This window comes from Eurytemora carolleeae, unplaced genomic scaffold (assembly GCF_000591075.1).
Source record: "Eurytemora carolleeae unplaced genomic scaffold, Eaff_2.0 scaffold216, whole genome shotgun sequence".
Lineage (NCBI taxonomy): Eukaryota > Metazoa > Arthropoda > Copepoda > Calanoida > Temoridae > Eurytemora > Eurytemora carolleeae.
Genome location: NW_019396333.1, coordinates 146,704 through 167,592, shown reverse-complemented (window position 1 = coordinate 167,592; position 20,889 = coordinate 146,704). Strand labels below are relative to the sequence as shown.

General features: G+C 33.3%; 1 protein-coding gene across 1 annotated transcript in view; it reads left to right on the top strand.

The window, feature by feature from the left end:
- LOC111701128 (DENN domain-containing protein 5B) overlaps positions 1 to 20,752 on the top strand; it is a gene marked incomplete at its 5' end in the record, with an annotated part of 28,968 nt that extends 8,216 nt beyond the window's left edge. Inside the window, 10 exon segments of the mRNA XM_023472291.1 lie at positions 4,094 to 4,164; positions 4,797 to 4,871; positions 5,862 to 5,982; positions 7,133 to 7,320; positions 8,632 to 8,719; positions 11,750 to 11,891; positions 15,170 to 15,233; positions 15,638 to 15,726; positions 19,776 to 19,899; positions 20,645 to 20,752. Coding sequence (XP_023328059.1) covers positions 4,094 to 4,164; positions 4,797 to 4,871; positions 5,862 to 5,982; positions 7,133 to 7,320; positions 8,632 to 8,719; positions 11,750 to 11,891; positions 15,170 to 15,233; positions 15,638 to 15,726; positions 19,776 to 19,899; positions 20,645 to 20,737 — 1,055 coding nt within the window. The 3' untranslated portion in view covers positions 20,738 to 20,752.
- Positions 20,753 to 20,889: the final 137 nt, after the last annotated feature.

Genomic DNA, 20,889 nt, shown 5'->3' with positions numbered 1-20,889 from the left:
TTTTTTTAAAGAAATTGCAAATTTTGTCCAAAACTTTTATAACTTTTTCAATCCTCAATACTTTTCTATCCTTAAAATTGTTTTTAATTACGGTTTTCAAGCCAGTTCAGTATTACTAAGATTCTTAAATTTTTTATTTTTACTTACACTTATGATTTTTTCACAAGGTTTATCATTTAATTGAATTTTTGAAAAATGTGTTTTATAAACATACCTTTGAATTCCAGGTGGATAAAATGGATTCAAAAAAATGTCTCACCGCTTTTCTAGGCCTTTGCCTTGTTTTAACCTTCCCTGTCGTTTAAAATTTCTGTAGCCCTGGATTTAAAGATTCCAAATTCCATATACAGGGCCCCCTCCGGAGAGGCCCACATCTCAGTATTAAAGGGGGGGGGGGTAGACAAATTTTACCAAAAATGCTAAGCTAAATTTAATAAATGGCGTGCGCTAAATTTAATAAATGCGCGCCCGATGAAGGAAAAAGTGCGTTTTGCGTTTTTCGAATTTTTTGAACATTTTCCCAGATAATTCCGAAGAAAATTATAAATGGCATGATTACATAAAGAAAAATATGTTATCCTATTCGAGCAGCGATGGTATCCTATTTAAGCAGCGATTGTATCCTATTTGAGCAGCGATTTTATCCTATTCGAGCAGCGATTGTATCCTGTTCGAGCAGCGAATGTATCCTATTTGAGCAGCGATTGTATCCTATTTGAGCAGCGATTGTATCCTATTTGAGCAGCGATTGTATCCTATTCGAGCAGCGATTGTATCCTATTCGAGCAGCGATTTTATCCTATTCGAGCAGCGATTTTATCCTATTCGAGCAGCGATTGTATCCTATTCGAGCAGCGATTGTATCCTATTTGAGCAGCGATTGTATCCTATTTGAGCAGCGATTGTATCCTATTTGAGCAGCGATTGTATCCTATTCGAGCAGCGATTGTATCCTATTCGAGCAGCGATTGTATCCTATTCGAGCAGCGATTGTATCCTATTCGAGCAGCGATTTTATCATAATGTTCGTAAGACATTCAGCTAAAACTTTAGATTTGTGCTCAGGCATTTATTTTCAGAAACTGTGGACAGTTGACATAGGGGAGGAAGGACAGCCACAACAATTTTTCCTCTGATCCACATTCTCCTCATTTCTCGTCCGAGCCACCTCGAAATCTTCGTCCTTAGATTATTTTAAGTTTTAAATTTTCTAATTCTCGAAGATAAAACTATTTTTTTTAAATCGGGCCATGTTAGGGCACAAAATATGGATAGACTAAAGTATTGCAATGATTACATTTTGTTGGAATCTTGAAAGCCATAAAATGATGTCGATTCACAAAAATTCAATATTTCATTAATGCCCGATTCTTGAGGATAAGACGCATACAAATATTATATTGAAAGGAGAATGTGGCTCGGACGTGAAAATGAGGAGAATGTGGCTCGGACTATAAATTGTTGTGGCTGGCCTTCCACCCCTCGTTGACACCTTATTGCAGACTCGACGACTCGATTGGTTTTTTATGTAATACTGTTTATGCTTTTATACCATAAATAAATAGAAAAAGCTTAGTATATATTGTTTTGAACTAAAATCAAAATTAGGCGATTAAACCTAGTTAAATGTTTTTTTTCCCCTTAGAATAGACTCTACAAAGGATGCGTTTTAGGCCTGAGCCGTCTGCCTAAAGTTTTAATTTGTTTAAGTTTACAATTAATTTGCTGCTATCTATTATTCGGACCATTTATAAGAAAATGTCATAATTTTGCTAAATTACTGCCACGACTTGTAGCTTCTTAAGTTGGGATTAAATTTAGTTTAAGGCATATTTATTTAGTTGCATTTTATAAATTCAAAGCTCGTTATTCTTCTCAACATATCTCTTAAAAAAATAAAGCTCTATAAATATAAACGTGTTCCATCTAACACGAGATTACCATTAAATCTAATTTAATTATCCATCTTTTGCGAAACAATTAACAAGTAGATTTCAGCTTAAACCGTTCACTTATATGGGTAATTTCATGGTAAACTAAATAGCTTATTAGCTATTGATTGGTATTGGACTTACTTTTCCGGAGAAAAAAGTTTATTATTGTTCAGAATTTCAAGGTACAGTATCTTTGTCTAAACACGATTTGATGTTTTTTGTCTGTCATGGATTAAAAAAATTCAAATATAAAATTAAACTGTAGTATCTAATAGTTAATTGTAAATGTCTTAATTTTTTCAAAATTTGTTTTCAACTTTCTATTTCTAACATAACATTGAAATTCTGTATTCCTTCTGTAAAAAGCTGAATTGAACGCGGCATGAAAATACAAAGTTGTGCGCATATGGATTTAAATAAAACATAATTGAATTACGGGTTTGAAAATACATTAGACATTTGATTGAGGGGCATAGGTTAGGAAGTGTAGATCGTGGGGTGGACAGTATAAATCCTAGAAATCACAAACCTTATTTAGATAGTTTTTAAACTCAGTGTAATGCTTTTCAGACTAGGATCGTTATTACACACGCACACTCTCTTGGTCAGACACACAACACAACTACAGTCAAGGAAATTGCAGAAAACTGTCGTCAATTATAATTAAGCTTGTATAACGAGTAGTTTATTGTAAACTTTAATCGAGTTATATTCTTTGCATGAAAATTTGGCTTATTATATTGTTGACTTATAGTGTTGACTTAAATATAGTAAACAATATATTACATGTATACTAAACTTATTTTTAAGTTACCAATTAACAATAAACAAATGTACTCTCCTAGACTGTAATTCTTAAGCACTGTATATACCTACTGCAGTACACGCCTACGGTTCGGTATTACTTACACATGCTCTTTTGGTACAGACACACATACATGACGTTTCCGCCCCCTGATTTATTCTGAATATGCACCTGGGCCTGAACGATATTGCATGGCAGGTCCATAATAAAATACACTATTTCGGATTATTCACAAATACATCATTTAAATTGTGAGATAGTACATTTTATTTATATCGAACACGGAGCATCTACTTACCGAAATTGCGTAATGATTAATTGATTGCTGTAGAATACGTCGTCTTTGTATACACATATAAACGTTTTAATACGAGAAACGTAAATTTCTTGCTGACTCAAATATCAAAAGTTTTCATATTTTAGTATGTAATTACTAACACATATTGGCATTGAAATATGATAAATTTAAAATTTTTCGGGCTTTTGTTACTGTAAAACGCATAGTATAGTGTTTCAGACAAAGGTACTGTCCCTTTGCGCTCGAATTCTCAACGAAAAATCGGCTTTTTCTCCGGCCACAGTTGTCTTTGAAAGTAAGACTAATGCCAATTAACAGCTAATAGGCTGTTAAGTTTACCATGAAATTACATAAATAAGTGAACGGTCCCTTTAAAAACGTTAATTAATGTTCTTCACTTGAAATTAAAATTTTTTTAAAAATTGTAATAATCCACCTGGTCTTTCTTGGGAATTTTATTGTTACATGTTCTGGGAAGTATACTTTTCTTTATTCTTTTAAGATATTTTTTCTCCAAAAAACCCAATTTCCTTTATTCAGCATTCGATACATAAAGATCAGGGGCGTACGAGGGGGGGGGGGGGCACCCATATTAAAAATACTTTAAAATCTCACTTTTGCCCTTATAACTATACAAGTTTCATTAAAAAGCTTTAATCAGTGTAAATATATCTTTGATATCATTATTTACAATTATACAATATGTATCGATCCTATGAAAATATAGATATTTTTCAAGCAACGTTTCCATCTCTATTTTTCACCTTTTGAAGCTTACACCACAGTATTCAGAGGAAGTGTTTGATGAGTCCACTTAAGTAAATTACATAAATAATTTATTAACACTTGTTATATGGAAGTGTGTATATTATCAAATATAAGTTAACATAGATAAAAAAGGTGTCAATATTTTTTCAAAAAGGGGGTTTTTAAGGGGTGGGGCACAAGAACAAAAATGCTCTCCCTACGCCCCTGATAAATATGAAGAGAAAAAGGGGGGGGCTTTATGGCTGACCTTTTTATGATTATCATTATTTTAGCCCAATATTTGTTTAGTTTGCATTGTGGATATAGACGGGGGAGAACTAGAACTTCCGGAGGAACTGCCAAACTTCCCTTACGAGAAGGAAATAGATAAAACAGGCTTTAATTTAATTCTTGGGATTGTTTTGCTTCAATAAAAATTATTTACAAGAAGTTTTACTCAGTGCGGGTGATTATTTTACTTAATTGTCACAATTGGGACGTAAAGTAACTAAAGGCACCTTTTTTGGGGGGAATCATAATTCATAGATCGGTAATGTTGGTCAACAGTTGGTAAACAAATTCTACTCCCTCACCTCTTAAAGAATATTTTTGTGCCAGAATTTAATTAACAGAAGTTTGAAAGGAAATTGATTCTTTTACAGTAAATCATTTTTAAAATTAATTTTAGGAAAACTTTTTACTCCATATTTTGGATCTTAATACAGGAAAACTTTTTACTCCATATTTTGGATCTTAATACAAAGCAATCTTTAAAAACTTCAAATTAACATTCCAAATAATTTTTTTTCAGCTTATCATAATGAGAGGGTTCACAGAAATAATTTATATTGAATTAGATCAGAAAATCTATTTTAAAGAAAATTTTAATTTAAAATTCCTTGGAAAGCATAGATTTTACTGATTCAGGAGGGGGGCTGAGCCCCCATATCCCCCCCTCCCCCAACCCTACGTACGCCTCTGAAATAGCTAGTTTATTTGTTGGTCCCTCTAGGAGTTGATAGATGAAATTAAAACTGTGATAGTTCAATATGGCGGTAAGGAGGGGGCTTCAATGCTTAAATCTCAGGTAAACGGCTGATTTGTTTTTGTGGTAACTCACACCACCCTTTGGAAGGTTTAATCGCCCATCAGAATTCAAGAAACTTGCATAGCATCAACATAACTTAAATTTACAGAACTTTAATCGAATTTGTTATTCTTTAAAATTTACTGAAGGTCTGCAGAAAGATCAGGATTATTAATTATTGCAAGAAAATTTGGTGCAAAGCCTCCTGCAAACCTATATAGGCTAGTAGGTCATAGGTTCCTTTAATTTTGACGGTTCTTCGCTTATCCCTCATGTATTCTTTGAATGCTGAGAATAGATACATTCTTCATATTCAATTCCATTTAGAAAAGGAAATTTAAGATTTTATTCAGATTATCACTCGACAGGATTTGAAATATTCCGTCTGCAGCACTTCATAAATCTACATGAAAATAAAATTTGAAAAGTAAAAAATCATTTTTTTTATTAAGACACATTTCCCTATAAAAGTCTACTTAAAATTTGAGGCTAATCGGCCAAGGAGTTGATGAGTTATGCTTAGACATACCAACAGTGATTGCAACTTTTTATGTAATAAATAGCTTGGGAACCCAGCTTTGCTTGGAAACTAAACTTTCTCTGTTGTTGAAGTCAACCTAATCAACTAAGAATTTTAAAACCAAGCTGAGAACATTCCCGATGTTCCAACGATTTCCAATATCTAAATTTAATGCAAATTGCATTAGGGGTTCATGAGTTTTGATCGGACATACAAACAGACATTGTTGTAGAGATTACTACTTTATATATTTACAAGCTTGGAAAATTGTACTTTCATTAAAAAATTGAACCCACTTAACTTTAAACCTAACTTAAAACATTTTTTTGGTTCTTCCGAGTTCCTTGTCAAAATTTGAGGTAAATCGGTCAAGGGGTTCCTGAATTATGACCGGACATGCGGACAAACCAACAAAGATTACTACTTCATATTTATAAATATTAGAATTACATACTTGATGATTTTTGTAGGCAACTGAACAGCTTGAACAGGTAAACGTGAACAGAAATCGTGAAATAGATGAAACTGTTGAACGTCTGAACCAAATGATTCAGCAGTTTGAGAATCTCAGTAGTTCTGGAAAAGCAACAGGTAGAAAAACTAAAAATTGTTATTTTTTTCTTTTTCTCCTCTACTCTTACCAGGTGTTGATACTCATTTTTGAACGTTTTTTTATTTATTAAAATTCCAAGATTTAAAAACTGTTGAATTTTTAAGTTTGGTATACTTTTATCCTAGAAAAGGGAAAAATGGAAAAACGACTCAAAAAGTATTGTTACAGCACGTTCGTTTTTGCATCGTTTTTAGATCGTTTTTATAGATCGTTATAGATAGTTTTTTGATCGTTTTTTGATCGTTTTAGAACGTTTTTTGCATAAATCTTCTGCCAGGGTTAAAATTTGACGAATGTTGAAAAAACCTGTGCCCTAAAGCATTTGCTTTCCCTACACTTTGCCAAAATTTTACCCTGAAAGTAAATATAGTGAAAAAGCGACCCACAAATGATCTTAAGGCGGCACATCACTATGCATACTAACATAAAAAGAACGGGGGGGGGGGCATTGTATCATAGGTTTCTTCTGGGGCTTTCGGAAATGGGTCTTATGTAATTATATTAAAAATGAATTATGAGTCCGTAGTACTAATTGCTTATGAAATAGAAATGTTATGTTGGTAAGTCCTGGGCTAAATCAAGGAGTATAAAACAAAAGGGAGATACAGCTGACGTGGCCCGCTCTAATGACGTGTCCCGCCCTAACATTTGACTATACAATACATGCTTTGCAGACGGTTCTCCATTTGTAGAAGAACTATTTATAACAGGTTATTGTATACGTGGTAATTGTACATCAGACAAATTATTTTTTTTTTAAATAGAGTACCGTCTGCAAAGCATGTATAATCATATGGTAGGGCGGGCCGCGTCAGTTGTTTCTCCCTTCTATTTCATACTCCTTGGTCTAAAAAAATGTGATTAACAAAACTGAATCATTTGAAATGTAAATAATAGGAGAGAAAAATACATGCATACAGTGATAAACATTGGAATAGGTAGACTTAATTAGTGTTATATTATATATAATGTCTAGTAACACTTAGCTTTGGATCAACATGACATACAGTATACACCTCAGTAATGCTATAATGTCGTCTTCTTATCCCATTGTTTTCTGGTTATAATCAGTCCCTTTAGTTTAGGGGAATATAAAAATAATTCTTATTAAAAAATGTATTCGTTTAGGTAGTGGTTACGAAGACCAGCTCCGACTGAACGCAGTTATCCGCGAGATTTTTATAAACCGGTTTCTTCACATTTTCCATAGTTTCCACCATTTTGTAATTCATACTGAAGAGGAGTTGAACCTGTCGGGAGAGAGTCAACAGGATTCACAGTTTAACTTTGACAAAATATCTTTTCTGTCTGAACAGGTTTGTTTTACTTTCCTACCCTGAATCAATTAATTTTGAATTTTTCCTTTGAGTTCATTTAAAACGAAAAATTTCTTTCTCAAAAAGTGGAAAACACGTGCTTGTACAGTGTATGTACACTTACTTTACACAGTATACTGTACACGGTATACGCTGAAATGCATTATATATGTGTAATGTAGACTTAAAGTTATCTATAACTTGTGGATAAAAATATCAAATTTTTCAGATTTTCATGTCTAGTTTTCTAGTTAATAAGTCTTATTTGGAAAATTAATTTATTAAGAAGTCTTGTTAATAGCTTGTAACTTATGAGATTATTGTTTGTAAGATTTTTCATATTACTTAATTGATACAAATATAATGGATTAAGAAGACTCAAATGTGCCTGCCAGGATTATAAAGTGGAATTAAATTACTCCTGGTTTATAGATTCTAGCGTAAGAATACACACCTTGGGTATCTGCTCAGCTAGAGTAAGTCCTCCTAGTTCAGTCCAAGCGCGTTTGGGCGCGCGGTCTCGTCTAGGTGAGGAGTAGGGAGATCAGCAAGGAGAGGGACCACCTGGTACCGCACAAGCAACAGGGACAGGTGCGCTTCCGGATCAGTCCTCTGGGGTTTCAAGAAGGACGAGAAGAGACGAGGTTCAGACTTGTATACGAAGTAAACACGGAAAGGCCTTAAGGTCTTCGGTATATCAGTATCTGGAAAAAGGACACTGCTAGAGATATGACATGGTAAAGAAAGATAGACAAGGACATAATAAAGATCACAAAGTATCAGACATATAGCAGTGCCATCCTGGAGGACTCCAGAGGAGATCAGCCATGAACGGAACCTAGATATAGGTTGTGTGAATGGGGTGGCGTAGAGTTCATAACATAGTGTCTTTTCTATTCACAACGATACATTTTAAATCTGTTCTGTTTGTCTAAGTGTTTCATCCTATACACAGCTTGTAATTGCTAATCCTAAAAAATTATTGCTTTCTTTGGGAATCTTAAAAAACTAATTCTGTTGAGTGGTAGACGAAATTAATGCCTGCGATTTCATGTTGCTACTATATTACTAATGTAAGAATTTATTGGGGTTTCAGCTTATCTATATAATAAAGCTCTTGGCTCATATATCTATATATATATATTTATATGTTACCTATAGCTGGCGAAACGACTGGACCGAATTGGCTAAAATATTTTGAGAAACCCCATGGGCATAGTGGTTTTCTAATTTAACGCTCAACGGCGGGTACTTCAGCTAGTTGATTGGTATAAAGAGAAGAGAAAGAGGCATAACATGTAATTTTTTTAGGTTCAGTCCCACATAGGATTCCTAGCTGGGTTCCTCGAGACACAAATGTTTAGTTCTTTCATTGATGATCATGTGCAAGCTGCAGCAGGTAGGTTAGGGTTAGGGTTTCCAGCCCAAAAAAAATCGTTTCGCGTAATTACGCTCCAAATTTTTCATTTGTTCGCGAACAATTTTGCTTAATTATTAATTATGAATGCTGAGCTCTTAGAGCAGAGAATTCCACAAGTTGTTTTGCGCAAGTAATTATTGCTGCTACAGATTTTCGCATTTTTTTCGCAAAAGTTTTCTTTCGCTTGAAACCACTAGGGTGCTACAGTGCTCCTAAAATATTTCCAGATTTGCGACACATTTTAAAAAAGCACCAAGGTATTTTTCTGGAAGTCTGTAAAGGGAAATATTTGTTTCCATGCTCAATGCGATACAAATAAATTGTGTCCTGAAATTGTTGGTTCATTGATCCTTTTGAATACAATGTTATTTTGTGAACTTTTGTGTTGGCAATTCCTTGCGTAAAGAAGTTTTCGATCTGAAGTTTACATTGTGCAGGGTTACCTTAAAAGATTCAGACTTTAATGACAACATTAAAGACAAATTTATCAATCTGAAGGTTCAAATTTATCAATCTGAAGGTTCAAATTTATTTTTGTCTAAAATGTTATCATTTAATGCTTTAAGATGAGTTCACAAAGATATTTTAAGTTTCTTGTTGTATGGAACTAGAATATAAGTTTCTTGTTGTATGGAACTAGAATATAAGTTTCTTGTTGTATGGAACTAGAATATAAGTTTCTTGTTGTATGGAACTAAAATATATGACAAAAGACTGACAAAAGTCTAGGAAGTCTCGTCCTTTGTAACCCTGTAATAGAAAACTAAACGCCCAAGTATATACAAAGTACAAGAAATATTAACATGAGTAGACACTGCGCTGTTCAAGCTACAGGGTAGCCCTTTAAGGTACAGGGTAGCCTGCTAAGGCACATGGTAGCCCTCTAAGCTACAGGGTAGCCCTCTAAGGTACAGGGTAGCCCTCTAAGGTACAGGGTAGCCCTCTAGGCTACAGGGTAGCCCTCTAAGGTACAGGATAGCCCTCTAAGCTACAGGGTAGCCCTCTAAGGTAGAGGGTAGCCCTCTAAGGTACAGGGTAGCCCTCTAAGGTACAGGGTAGCCCTCTAAGGTACAGGGTAGCCCTCTAAGGTACAGGGTAGCCCTCTAAGGTACAGGGTAGCCCTCTAAGGTACAGGGTAGCCCTCTAAGGTACAGGGTAGCCCTCTAAGGTACAGGGTAGCCCTCTAAGGTAGAGGGTATCCCTCTAAGGTACAGGGTAGCCCTCTAATGATGATACTTTCATGCATACCCAAAACTCCTAAATTATGTTGATCTAAATGTTGAATTAATAAGGTAATAATGATTTGCAAAGTAAAAGAAACAAGATTACAACTGCATGGAAATAGTAATTTAAAATAATGACAAAATAAATTCCGTCCAGTCATCTTTGTAGGTAAACCTGTACCTTGTTTTATTCAAGAATTTACTTATTCAGAAATGATTAAGAAAAATCATTCGTTCAATTTTTTATTATATAATAGTTTGAACTTTCGGCATTAAAATAAGTTTTACACGGGCCCTTTAAAAGTACTTGTCAAAGTCTCACGTTGTGTTTTCCAAAACCTTGTAATCAAAAATTGTCTTCCCCTATTTTTTTATTTCCTTCATAAAGATAAAATTTAATTGAATTTTGCAACCAACGTCTAGACTTCTGAATAATGAATTCAATTTGTTCACAGCTTCAAACAACATTTTTCTCTTTCAAATGAAAGAAAGAAGTAAAGAATTTACCTCTTTTTCCTGTTCAGCTAGTATAGGGTTTTCAGCGAAAAGGGAAAATTTGATCGCCGAAAATTTCGCATTTTTTCAGATTTCGTTTGCTCGCGAAAAGTGCAAATATCTTCGGCTTGAATCTGTATAGCGAAATTTTGGCGAAATAATAAATGTTAAAATTTCGCGAAAAAAATGCGAAAATGTTTACCAAAATTTCATTCCCTCGCGAGAAGTTCAAAAATGTTCGTTTTTTGCAAAATTCGCTTGAATCTATTTTGCAAAATTTTCGGGAGATGATAAATGCAAAAATTTCGCGAAAAGTGCGAAATTTTGCGAAATAACAAATGAGGAAATGTTTCCGTAAATCATTTTGTTTTGTTTTGTGAGAAATATTTTTTAACTTCGGTTCATGTAAGGTAAAGTAAGAATTATTAGTCCCATTTCAGTTCTTCTGTTTCTGCTTTAATAGAAGGTAGTTACAGTCATATTTATTATCTAAATACTCTTTCTAAATCAAGTTGAAATTAAGCCAAAAAAAACATTAGAAAATTTACTTTTTAAAAGACTAGGAAAAGGGCCGTTGAGTATGTCATAGTTATTGTCAGTACTCGTTAGAATTGTTTTACCAATATGCTGCAATACATTTCATTGCGCATTGTATTTTTGGTGTCCCAAAAATTGAAAGCAGATCAAATGTCGTCCCAAAGCATCCAGCTTTCACTTGAGACAGATCACCCCATGTGATTTTAATCTCCTTATCTGTTCTGGAGGGGTGTCAGGCAAAACCCTAAGTTTGAAATAATAAAAATTCACACCATCAGGTTGCAAATATGTAGGAATACAAAGTTTGAGTTGGTGGCAAGAGCTAAATTCTTTCAGAAATAAGGCTAATTTCTGATTGAAACTAAATAATGGTAAAAAAGGAAAATTACCTGATATTAATATACTCTGAAACCATGATTCTAATCGAGAACTTTTAAAAGTTAGGAAAGTATTTTGAAAATTTATAACTATGGGAAGCTACTCCTAGGGTTTGAGTGAAAATTGATCTAAAATGATGAGACCTTCACGGATCCAAGTATGTTTATAGATTTCTTGATCCTCTAAGTAAAACCTACTTCAGGTTCAGGTCAGCTGTGAATTGAATTGGAGAAAAGTATAATTATTAAGGATGAGAAAAGTTGATTTCCAATTTGTCATGTCAGTTGCAGGAGTTGCAGGGAACTTTACAGAGAGAAAATAAGAAAAAAGTCGTCTCTAATGTCTCATCCTTTTGGGTTAACCCTGTATTATTCAGGTGGGCTAACCCTAGATACTCCCTTCTACCACCGCCTAAACTCCCTACGAGCTGAATATGGGGAGAGTTTAGTCCGAACTCCAACCTATGAAACCTGTTCAAACTTCCCGCTGGTTCTCTCCACTCTTAAAAATAGGCTTAGGAAAGTTGATAGATTTTTTCAAATGGATTGTTAAGTACTTCTAGAGTTAGCAACAGAAAAATCGACCAATTATGCACGACGTCACAAGTGTCAAATGTAAAAGAAAGACGACATTTTGTCCAACTAGTTGATATTTTTTAAGGACGTAATTTTTAGCTATTCCTCTTTTTAACAGTTCCATGTACACTGTACAGTGAAAACCAGAAAACGGTGGAATATGAAGACAATGTCCACACTGCATAATTGCTGTTTCTCTTGAACATTAACATATTTGAAGTCTAAAATTGAGTCTTAAAGTCGTCTTCCTAGTTGTGTTTTCTGGTTCTCACTGTATGATGCTAATCCTTTAATATAGATAATGCAGAGGAAGATAGTTTCTTTGCTGGTCTTGACTCTTGTTTTAGCTCAGATTATGGTTAAAAGGGTTCAATTGTAAATTAGAAATGAAAATTATCATCTAAGGGTTAATTAAACTTGCAACGACGAAATAAGGATAATTATAACTGGTGGTGTATAAGATTGCATATGAACCTTTCCGTAATATTTTTGGTTTTAGCTTTTGGCACGCGAAATTGATTTTAACCATTTCCCGTAAATGTAAAATCTGGTAAATGTTGCACTTAACATTTCATATTATATGAATGAAATAATATGTTTTTAACATATGTGTTAAAAAGTTTGTTGCTTCAAATGACAATTTTCTTCTTGATTCATCCGTTTTTTAAACTAAATGTGTGACACAGAATATAAATTTTGAGTCGTCTGCCTATGCCACTTTATTTTAGTTACCATTGAACTATTAATGTTTGAAAGGGTTAATGAATGCTTTTCATATTTCGGATTTAATTGAGTTAAATTAGATAGGNTTTACATGTTGTATGTCGATTTATAGGTAATTTGGCATGAGGAATACATTTCTGAGGTCAAAATAAATATTCGAGCATTGTGGCCGGCGCGCTAGTAGCCAGCTGCAGTTACATTATAGGTCATCTTAGTAAATTTTTTACATGTTGTATGTCGATTTATAGGTAATTTGGTATGAGGAATACATTTCTGAGGTCAAAATAAATATTCGAGCATTCTGGCCGGCGCTCTAGTAGCCGGCAGTTACATTATGTGTCATCTTCCCACATATTTACATGTTGTATGTCGATTTATAGGTAATTTGGCACGAGAAATTCATTTTCGAGTCAAATTTAAAATTGGAGCATTCTGACCGGCACGCTTGTAACCAGCAGTTCGATATTATGGGTCATCTTCCCACATATTTACATTTTGTATTTCGATTAATAGGTAATTGGGCATGTATTCCTCATGCCAAATTACCTATAAATCGACATACAACATGTTAAAAATGTACTAAGATGACCCATAATATGTAATGGTTGGCTTCTAGCTTGTCGGTCAGATTGCTCCCAATATTAAATTTAACCTCAGAAATGAATTCCTCGTGCCCAATAACCTATAAATCGACATACAACATGTAAATATGTAGGCAGATGACCCATAATGTAACTGCCAGCTACTAGCGAGCCGGTCAGAATGCTCGAATATTTATTTTGACCTCAGAAATGAATTCTTCATGCCAAATTTCCTATAAATCGACATACGACATTTAAAAAATGTACTAAGATGACCCATAATGTAATAGTTGGCTACTAGCGCTCCGGTCAGAATGCTCCAATGTCTATTTTGACCTCGGAAATGAATTCCTTGTCCAAATTTTGCTATATTTTGATGTATCTCATGCAACTGTTATTCTTACTTAGGCCAAACTTAGCACATAAGTATTTAAAGATATTTTCTTTTATTGCGCGCGCGCGGACATTTAAGCCTTTGGAGGTGAATTTTTTTAGCGCATATTTGTTTCAAGAGTGTCAGGAAAAATGTTCAAGTGCAATTAATAAAGTTAACATTAAATTTTCCGGAGAGTAATACGTTTTATGNTTGTTCTACTTTAAGACTCATTTTTGTGCTAAATTCTATCTTTTAATATAGAATTACATGAATTCATATCATAAAATACACCCATCAGAAATTCAACTGTAACTGGATGTTACCAAACAAATATTTCAAAAAAGGAATTTTGTGGAAAATACATGTAAATTGTTGCTTTTGTTTCACGGTGGAAACCAAATAAAACACTTATGAAACAACGTACATTTTGACATTGTTGTATTTAGATTAATCTAATTCCATAATTTTTATTTGAAGAGTTTGAATGAGCTTTTAGCACAATTATTGATTAAAATATGATTCCATTAGAAGTAAGAAACTAGTAGATGTAATATAATACCAAATTTCAATTAGCCAATTTTCCTCCTTATTTCCGATAAGAAATTTATTTTAATTATGTTCTTAGCAAAACGTTTTCCTTAATTTACTTATTCTAAAAATAATATGATATTTTTATCACTTACTCTCCGCTGTGTACTTAATTGTATAACCTGGATTCTAAAACCGTGTTAGTTAGATTGCCCAGACTTAAAAAATGTGTACATTGTATGATTACAAGCTGGGCTTATGAAAACTTTATATGATTACAAGGCAGGGGTCCATATAATTCCATCTGATCAATCCCAAATGTTGATTGATTGATATTAGGGGCAGAAATAAACCATGTTGTTTTTGTAAACAATTGGAAGAATAAAGCTGTAGGAAAAAATTTCATACTGCAGAATGTTTTCTGCTAGGGAGTGTTTATTTTTCTGTATATCATAATTTATCTCTCATATTAAATACCAATATTTACATCTTTTAAAACCCCAAATGCAGTACACATTTTTGAAGTGTAGTACACGTACACAGAAACTTGTCAAATTTCACAATGACATAAAAAGTGTACTTTCATGTCCCTAAATGTACTTAAAACCCCGATCCCATTTGGGATCTGAACTGGAATTATATGGACCTCTGTTACAAGGTGATGACTAATACTTTAGCAAGCGCTGAGTACTATCAAATTAGTAACCACAGTGTAGCTAGTGAATTAAAGAAAATGTCCTAAGAACTAACAAAGAATTGCTGCTCAGAAATCGTAGGCTGTTTCCGCCGAATCAAATTCAATCATTAAGTGAGCAAGGGAAGTGAATTTTGATGAATAGCCTTTACTTTTAAACGTGGCATGAAGATACATGGAAAGAAAGAGACGCTGCTTATTAACAGCTTCTCTTTCTTGCAAACTTGTCATTTTGATAGAAAAGGTTGTGTTCATTGTATTGATATAAACGTTTACCAGTGTATAAAAACTAAAATCTATTCCAACTTGAATATAACAGTAAGATTGAGCTCACAATTTCTCCCCAGAAGAAAACTAGAAAGTCTGACCAATCAATCAAAAAGGAAACCAAACTTTATCACAATTATTGAAAAAAATGCAATTCTCACACAGTTCAAATTAAATAATTGACAACATCCTCGTATTTCTGATAATTTTTACTTAAAATAAATTTTCCTAGCTTAGAGGAAAATGTCTTGTTAGGATGGTAGGATTTAAAGTTTTTTCAAACATTTTCAATGAAATTTGAAGTGGACACTAATTTAAATTAGTGCACATTAAACTGCAATCACAACTAAATATTGATAATATTTTTGAAGATACAGGTTTCATGGAAACTGTGCTGGTATTAATCATTAGATTTATCTTCAAATTCATAATAATGGTTGCCTGAGATCTTAAAGAAGTTATGATTAAGCTTATGTTAAGGGGGTTGTGAGATGATGATTTTAAGTTCTGAGTTTTATAGAAAGGAGTTGAGTTGGGAGTATTCCCTTTATTTGATCCTAATCTTTTTCGGAGAAAACAGACTGATAATTCTACAGCTGTTTTTATCAGGTAAATTTTTAGAGTTTAAGGAGTACATAATGGGTTAGAGTTTAAAGAGTACATAATGGGTTAGAGTTTAAAGAGTACATAATGGGTTAGAGTTTAAAGAGTACATAATGGGTTGAATTTGGTCTCAATTGTGGTACACTTTTTACCACTGAGACTAAGTATCGTTATAAAACCCAATGTAGTGCATGAGGACAATTTCCTTGCATGTAAACACCTCCCTCTGTGAAGTTCTTACCATTTCAGCACAATGTTTGAATTAAAAAGCAATGATAAAACATTGAAAATCATTAATTGACATATATTAAATACGCAGTTAGTTCTGAAATGTATTTTATAGGGGGTTGGCAACAAAAGTTATTTCCTTTTAAATGTATTCTTCCTCTCAAATCATCACACAATTAATATTTAATTGAGACATAGATAATTTTTAATGTATTTTTCCAGTCAAAATACATTAATAAGTATTGGAAAATGTTATCGTATTGGTTCTCATGCCTAATATTGTGTTGAAATGATGAAAACTCATGGAGGGAGTTGTCTCTATGCATGACACCGGTTTTGTAAATGGGTATGATAATTTTGTAGATATCACTTATTGGTTGAAAGTATTATCAAAAATCTGGAGACCCCTTCTGGGGAGTTTCATTGAACTACACTCTTTAAAATGTCTGGCTCTGTCTCTGTCATGAATGCTGAGATCATTTATAACATGTCTCGACGGTTTTATTCTATGCACTCTTGTTCTGCGAGAAAAGGAAGGCTAACTCTCCTGCACAGCTACCAAATCTTATTCTGCCTATTTGCGGCTCTGTGCGTCCCCATAGGGCTTCCGATCCTCCCCCAAACAGTCTTCCCGGAATGTTCTTCCTTTTATAATAGTAGTGCCGCAAAAAGGTAAATTGTGGTTCGGAAGCTGTGTGGGGAGGTTGCCTTCCCTCCCTCGTGCGGGTGGATTGAATCAGATCATGTGGCAAGCTGAGAGTTGTTTCATGGAAGCAAATATACAGAAAAGTTGGAGAGCAAAAATTCTTAGAACTATATTTATAATTATTTATTGTGTGTGATTCTTTTTAATGTGTTTTGATTCAAGATGTTTGAGACTAGAGAGCCCATAAAGTGGTTTATAATAGCATCGGATTCTGAAATATAATTAATAATTATATGCTTCTTTGGCTTCTAATATATACATATATATATTTCCGAATAACATGTTCTACAGGGTTTTCAAGCATAAATTGGTACTAAGGCCCCCGCCCCCCCCCCTCTTTTTAAGTTTTATTAAAGGGACTGTGAAGGAAAAATGAAAGGGGGTATAGGCTGAAAGCTTATCACTTTAGCTCTTGATCGCAACCCATGAAAGTTTTATCTTGTGTTCCTGTCTCGAGAAATTGATATAAAACTGTGTTAAAATTATACCAAAATTCATGTATGTCAAATTTTGAAAATCTGAAAATTAAATTATGTAACCAGAACTATCACCAATGGCAGAGCAGTATACTGGTCACATGTCTCCGCCTGTATCACGTGACCACTTTACTGCACTGCCATAGGTGGAATTTCTGGTCAAGTAATACGGACGTATAAATAATATTATGAATTAAATCTATAAAAATAGAAATAACAAATATAAAATTAGAATTGGAGTAAACGTAAGTTACAATTAGCTTTCTCTGGGATATCATCGTTTTCAGATTGGTCGCATATTTGCTGAATTTGATCTTTTTAAACCCACTACTTTTATACAAAATTGTATAAATTTCGTATAAATTTCGTATAAATTTTCGTATAAATTTGACAAAGTTGTAAATCAATTTCTCGAGATAGGAACATCAGATATAACTTTCAGGGGTCGCGATCAAGAGCTAAAGTGATTAGCTTTCAGCCTATACCCCCTTTCATTTTTCCTTTACAGTCCCTTTAAACACTCTGATTTTTTAGACATCCTTTCTTTAAATATCCCTCATCATCTCTGTCCAGTAGGAAAGATTTGGAAAAGTTTGAAATCCTTAAAATTGTTCAAAATTATTCTCAACTGAAGAGTTAAACAGGGGAGTATATTTACAGAATTTTGATGATTTTGGGAAAAAGTGTAAAATGTGACAAAAAGGCAAGTTCGTACAATAGTTTGATGTTTTTTACCACAAAAATCATTAATTTTCCCTAAAACTCATTTATTTTCCCCAATTTAGCATAAAAAACCAATAAAAAATTGCAAAATAACTTCTGGGGGGCGTATATGTTTTATAAAAGGAGCGAAATAAGTTTTTAGGAATATATACACCCTTGTAGTTAAAGTATAGAAAATAAAGAGACTGTTATGAAATAGTCAGAAATTTTGGTTATCAAGAAAATATTTTTTAGAGTACACTATGGTGCTAGAATTTATTTGATTTGATTTGATTTAAGGTTTGATTTTATTTATTTCATTTTATTTTATTTTGTTTTATTTTATTTTATTTTATTTTTTTATATTGGATTGGTTTGATTTGGTGCGGTTTGATTCACGATGAGCCCAAACCAGTAGTTGAGCTTTGTTGAAATTAAACCTAATTTCTAAATCTATAACTCTGAACAGTCCCTTGAAAAGTTTGAAACTGTTGCATTAGACAAGTTTGAGAAGTTCCAGAGACACTAAACTTCAGTTTCAATCTTCCTGTTTAAACATTTTGTAGGAATGTTAAAGTTAAAAATGAGATTTTAAGTTTGTAGAAACAATCAGGAAATACTGTTAGTTCTTTATGTACTTTGAACATAAAGATAGGTGGCATGTACTGTTTATAGGTTATGTGTATACAGATAAAGAGGCATGCAATTACTGTAATTGACTATATTTATGCACACTGTACTGGGGGGATAGCAGATCTCGTGTACTATATATGAATTTTTCTATGTACACGGTACAGGGGGGATAGAAGAACTCGTGTACTGTATATAAATGTTTATATGAACATTGTACAGGGGGGTTAGAAGATCTTGTGTACTGTGTATAAATGTTTACATGTACAGTGTAAAGGATGGATAGAAGATCTCGTATACTATATGTGAATGTTACTATGTACAATGCACACTCTACAGGTTATAATAGGTCTCGTGTATTGTATATAAATGTTACACAGTAAAGTGGCGATAGAAGATCTCGTGTNCATTTCTGAGGGAAGTTTATTCTTACAGTCCCATTAACCTGTTTGACTGAATAATAAGGAAATATTTTGTGTTTAATCAGGATATTCCCCTTCTGAGGACAATGTATAGAACATACAGGATTTAGTTCAATTCTGTAGAAATGAAGAAAGAAAATATGCTCCCTCTGTGATCTTTTATGTAAATATCTTTCAGATTTTTCTATTCTCAACACAATACACTGTCTCTCTAACCCATTTTAATTTGGAAGCTTGGAATATTTTTTTATTGTCGATTGTAGGTCTTTTTATAGGTCTCTGTGTAGGTCTCTTTGTAGGTCTTTTTATAGGTCTCTGTGTAGGTCTCTTTGTAGGTCTTTTTATAGGTCTCTGTGTAGGTCTCTTTGTAGGTCTCTTTGTAGGTCTTTTTATAGGTCTGTAACTTAAAAATGAACGAAATTTGCAGTATTTGCAGATAAAGTAGTAACAACAAGCTGAAACAATGAAAACCTGGTATTATTTTCTAAAGTTATGATGTAAGAATGGATGTACGTCAGCATTATTGCGGTTTCTTTTCCTAAAGAGAACGTGATAAATGATGCTAGATTCCTTAATTCTAGATCCGAATATTGTACTTTTTAATTCTTTGAGATATTAACTTATCCCGGCCAGCTTCCTTCGATTCTTGGGAGAAATTAAACTTTTCTTTTTAAATGTGTTATTTGTTTAGATTTTTTTGCTATTTTTATATTTTTCTTACTTAATAAAATATTTTCAAAGTTTATTTAAGAGATCTCGGGTACTGTGTATAAATGTTTGCATGTACACTGTAAAGGGGGATAGAAGATCTCGTGTACTGTATATAAATATTACACTGTACAGGAGGGATAGAAGATCTCATGTACTGTATATAAATATTACACTGTACAGGGGGGATAGAAGATCTCGTGTACTTGACGTGAATCTAATCCCTAGTCAGAATATTCCTCTCCTAACACCTAGTCAAGCTAGTATAGCAGAAACTAACTGGAAGTTTGTCAATCAGCTGCTGAAGGTAAACAAACAAGTATTGAGGCAGGGGCGCTTAGATTATACCCCCTGCGTCTCCCACTCCCAACTGCAATTTTAATATTCTTGCCCAAATAATTAAACTCCATGCTACATGGTATAAAGAGGGAAAACTACATTTTAGAAAAATTTAAGATGTAATCAAGATTTATTGTGACACCCTCTATCTCATATTCTTAACTCCTAAAGAATAACTTGTTACAAAGTTTAGATATATATTTTTTTCTCCTTCAGTCAAATCTAGCTTAAATCTTATTTTTTTATCTTAAATTCTTATTCTTATAATAGCAATATATTTAAGACACCTTTCTATTTCTATTTAAACTTTCAATCAACCTTTAAAACAGCAGAGACACGCAACATATAAACAACTACAGAAGTTATCAATTAATTTGCTAAACTTGTAAATTGAAGAATTCTTGTTAGTGATTAAAGCACCATTTTTAAGTCGTCTTCATTGTATTGATATGATCGCTAATTACTGCATCTTTAACTTGTCTTTTTTAACTTCTACACATGTATTTTTTTATTTTTTGTTTCACCTCTCTAATACCAAGTATGTTACCTCTCTTTTGTTTTACTTCTCTAATATCAAGTATGTTACCTCTCTTTTGTTTCACCTCTCTAATACCAAGTATGTTACCTCTCTTTTGTTTCACCTCTCTAATACCAAGTATGTTACCTCTCTTTTGATAATTCCATATAATATCTCTACCAATAATAATCTACAGGAGACAAAACAGAAAACAAAAAGAATTCTTCTTGAAAAGCTTGGATCAGAATCTGTAGAGTGGGGGCACAAGAACCTGGGGTTCTCAGGTTAGCATTTAAGAAATACACCAATCCCCATATTTGTTGACCTGAACATACCTAGATCGTGTCTTGAGATTTGGCATTGATTGATTAAGAGCTTGTTTGATAGCTATTATTATTATTATTATTATTATTTTTGAAGATACAGTTTTCATGGAAACTG